The sequence below is a fragment of the Drosophila subpulchrella genome, chromosome 2L (assembly GCF_014743375.2).
Source record: "Drosophila subpulchrella strain 33 F10 #4 breed RU33 chromosome 2L, RU_Dsub_v1.1 Primary Assembly, whole genome shotgun sequence".
NCBI lineage: Eukaryota > Metazoa > Arthropoda > Insecta > Diptera > Drosophilidae > Drosophila > Drosophila subpulchrella.
This window is the reverse complement of record NC_050610.1, coordinates 18714996-18719001: the sequence shown is the minus strand read 5'-3', so window position 1 is coordinate 18719001 and position 4006 is coordinate 18714996. Positions and strand designations below refer to the sequence as shown.

General features: G+C 36.6%; 1 protein-coding gene across 2 annotated transcripts; it reads right to left on the bottom strand.

Moving 5' to 3' along the window:
* Window positions 1-599: 599 nt before the first annotated feature.
* LOC119547289 (spindle pole body component 110) lies at window positions 600-3018 on the bottom strand. Of its 2 annotated transcripts, none has more exons than XM_037854077.1 (2): window positions 2887-2939; window positions 600-2816 (listed from the first exon to the last, which is right to left on the bottom strand). In XM_037854077.1, the coding sequence occupies exons 1-2, from the start codon at window positions 2906-2908 to the stop codon at window positions 643-645; spliced, it is 2196 nt and encodes a 731-aa protein (XP_037710005.1). In that variant the 5' UTR covers window positions 2909-2939; the 3' UTR covers window positions 600-642. The 2 variants fall into 2 exon arrangements, with proteins under 2 accessions (XP_037710005.1, XP_037710003.1); XM_037854075.1 differs by having other exon boundaries at window positions 601-2819; window positions 2887-3018.
* Window positions 3019-4006: the final 988 nt, after the last annotated feature.

Sequence of the window (4006 nt, the reverse complement as noted above, 5' to 3'; positions counted from 1 at the left end):
CATTCACCCCATCTACACGATCTCCACTGGGTTATTTGCCAAAGTCGGAATGGCAAACACTTGGCCTAGTCCTCCGAATTGGGTTTGTGTATGGGTTTGGGATTGCCACCTGGCCAAAAGCCGGCTGCTGTGTCGAAATTTATGCATTGCAGTTGACTTATTAGGGTCTATCAACCCCACGTTGAACCCCTGACCCCCCACCCAATCGGGCTGTTGATTCGCTTTGATTTGGCCAAAATGCCCCCGAGCTGGCCAACTGTGTGTGTCAGAGCTGCGCTTTGCATTCGGTTTCGGCCCGCTCCGGGGGGATGTGCTCTCGTTAATGGTGGCTAATAATGTTTAATTATTCATTTGGGATTTCCAGAAGAGATGCCCGCCATCCATAGCTTCGTAAATAGGAAGTAACATTCCTTTGTTTCCATTAAAAGAACAAATATTTTGTAAGGCAGGCGATACTTAAAGTTTAAATTTATTAAATACTATTAAAAGAAAACCAAATTTTTCAAGCAGGTCGATCTTTTAATTTAAAATGTGGAAGATTTTATTAAAAGAAAACGGTTTTCTAAGCAGGTAAATAATTTACGTTTAAATATTTTATTGTAGAACTTAAACCCATTCATACAAATGCATTTCAAAAGATTTTTAAAATTTTGTGATTGTTAACTCGTCATCACTATTGTCTTGATTTCCTGTGGATGGGAAATTATCAAAAACTTCATTATTAAAGTGCTTGGAGTTATTAGTTATGGTTATGTCATCATCCGTTCCCTCTTCGTTTACTAAAGGGAAGTCTTTAGATTTAGCTCCAGATGGTAGTACTCGATCGGGTAGAAGAAATGTCATCTTTTCCAGACAAGCATCTACATATTTACTAAGATCTTTGGAAGCAGGCATATCCGGAAGAAGATTGCCAATCTTTTCTGGACTTAAATCTCTTTCTAAACCTATTTCACAAGCAATAACATTCTTTTTGTTTTTGTTTCTGCGTTTAGTAAAATATCCATCACTTTTGGTATCGTCAAAATTACACTCGCTTAGGCCTGTCATTTCTTGTGGGGAGATATTTCCTATTTCTTGAAGAGCACTTATCGGTGTCTCATATGCAATCACGTTTTCTGCATCCTCATTTAGATTATTTAAAATTGATTTTTGAAAACTATAACCACAACTTTGGGAATTATCTGTATAATTCTCCATTATCTTTTGTGACTTTTGATCAAGCTGTATTTCTTTAGTACCAGTATATTCAGAGATCTCGATTTTATTCGATTCATTTTCAATTGAATCGGTTATCGAATCATTATCATTAAATTCTTCTCTATCGGTACAATCAAGTGAGCGCAGACTTAGAATATCTGTCATACGTAGAATGGAATCATCCACTAATTGGTGTATTTCAGAAAGCGGTGTTTTATTTTGGCTGTCATCATATTCAAATTGTTGCTTGCCTACTTCTGTATAATTTGTCATATATTTTGGTGATAATTGTTGATCTTTGTTATTTTTGATGACCTCAGTCGTCGACTGATCGCGAGACCTATTTAAACTCATTTTTCCGGAATTATTTTCACTGGAGTCCATTTTACTTAAATCATTTTGGATCGGTTTGGTTTTAATGGATTTTGTTTGAACTTTTTGAACTTTAATTGCAGACTGATCCTTGTTCATTTCCAAACCAATTTCAGACGGTTTGGCTATCATGGAATCATTTTTAGTAGAATCGACTTCAATTGAACTATTGTTATTAGATTTAATCTTAACGGAGTTATTCTCAGAGACATCATTTTTCTTTAAATCTTTTTTTGTTGAATTTATTTTAATAGACATTTTTTTCATCGTTTTGATAAACTCCGATTCATTTCGAATCATATTTTCAACAGAATATTTTTGGCTAGAAGCATTTCCCGTTGAATCGATTTTAACCGAACTGTTTTGAGTCAAATTAATATTAATCATGGTTTCAGCCGAATCAATCTTAGAAATTTCATCTTGTGTTTTCTGTTCTCCTAATTTTGAAAGAAGCTCGTTGATTTCTCTTCGTACACGATTGACAATAGAATCTGACAATCTTTCAGACCGAAAAGTTGAAAGTTTATTTAACAGATTTAAAATATCTTCTGTCATGTGGCTCAATAAAGCGTTGTCCTTTTCCACCTCTGCCATAAACTCTGTGAATTCTCTTTCAAAATCCTTTTTGGTTTCCAAAAACGGTTCTGGTTTCTCCATAAAATTAGTCTTCATTTGGTTTAGTTTTTCAACAGCTATTTTTCTGTGAGAAAGAAATTTTTCCTTTTTCACTAAATATTTTTCTATCGAATTGATTTTCTCTCTTTGAGCGTTTACAAACTGCTGATCATTCTCGATTTTTCTTGATGATGTCTTGAGATCAATGATTTTCTGCTGAACCCAGTCCAAGGCCTTTAGAGGGGTGAAGCACCTAAGACCCTTATTATTACTTACGTTTATGTAAACGTAATCGGTGGGTTTGTACGAGATTGTCACATAAATTCCTTTCCCTTCATTTATAACATTCGCCTCGACTTTGCTGTCTTCCATCAATTTTAAAATTACCTCCGCAGCTTTTTCATACATTATAATCTCGTGCTTAACTCTTAACTGGCACTCTTTGAAAATGGCCTCCCAGTTGTCGTAATCGGCTTTCATAAGTCCTATGTCCAGACGGAGTAATTCACACTCGTATTCATCGCACATGCTTGAATTAATTTGCGGCTCGATTTTATCCGGACTTTTAACGCAAACTATAGGAGCTACAGCTGTTATTATCTCTTTTGGTTTCGATGGTAAATTCATCTTAGCTTCTGCCAATGAAGTAAATGTAGTTTTAATTCTGATTGTTTTTATTACATTTAAATGGTTTATTCTTACCCGGAAAAATATATTTTTTCATTTTTAGAAATTTTATACTTTTTATTTTTACTTTTCTTTCCGTTTACTAAAAGTTTATTGCGTATTTCAACTAGGTTGTTGAGCATTAAACACCTATGCTCCTCAGTTTACACTCTACAGCAGAACATAAATTTTTAAATGTTTATTCAAGAGTTTTACTAGTTTAATCAGTGGGATAGAAAATAAAATGATTTCAATATGGAAAACTACATAGATTTACTAGGTCATCAGAAAAATATCTTCACATTAAATTCAAAAACTTGAGACCTGGCTCACCTTTAAGGACCCGTGCTGCTCCTCAGGAAAGCCCCAAAGTATGCAGCAACAATTCATCGCCGGGACAGGGCTTTTAATCAAGCCAAGGACCCAGACACGAATACATACATATACGGCTCATGTTTACATATTCCTGCATACTTATGCGCTCCTCGGAGACAGGGACAACATAATCACATGCGTAGCTGCAATTTCCGTTGCATATTTACAGGCGCCGTCTCCTTGGACCGCCCCGATGATATATAACTGCGATTCGCAGGCTGTAAATTTTGACTCTCAATGCGAGCTGGGAATTTGACATTTACTAATTGCCGGATTATGCCGCACAGACACAGTGAAGACCCCCTAAGGATGCGAGGACTCGAAATGCATTTCCCAATCGAAAAACTCCCCAACTATGTAAACTGAATGGCAAGCATTTCGCAAATGAAAGGGGTTAAGATGCTCTTAACTTTCGAGCCAGAGGTAGCAAAGCCAGGCAGCCCGACTAAGTTCTATTTCCGCTCGAGAGGAGGAAATTCCAGCATCTGTCATCGGCAATATCGACGGCATTAATTAATCAACGTTATGCATGTCAATCGACATCTCTCTCCTCTAGTGCTCGTTGGCATTTTGGTTCTTTTTTTTCCCCCAGCACAATATCACTTTCGCAAATTGAAGTTGCTTTTCCTGTCTCTCGATTTCTGTTGTTGCATGTGTGGCATGCTTCATGGCAAGTCATGCATATTCATTGTTTACAAGCACACAGACACCCACAAGCATAAACAATAGCTCGGCAATTCTACCTGATTTCTTTTCAAAAACTTCCATCCACTCCGCCCCA

Excerpts from the sequence above, each read along its gene's own strand:
- LOC119547289 (XM_037854075.1), bottom strand. The coding sequence starts at position 2,908 with ATGAAAAAATATATTTTTCCGG. Across the intron at positions 2,820-2,886 it reads GAAAAAATATATTTTTCCGG|AAGCTAAGATGAATTTACCA; the intron begins GTAAGAATAAAC and ends CTTCATTGGCAG.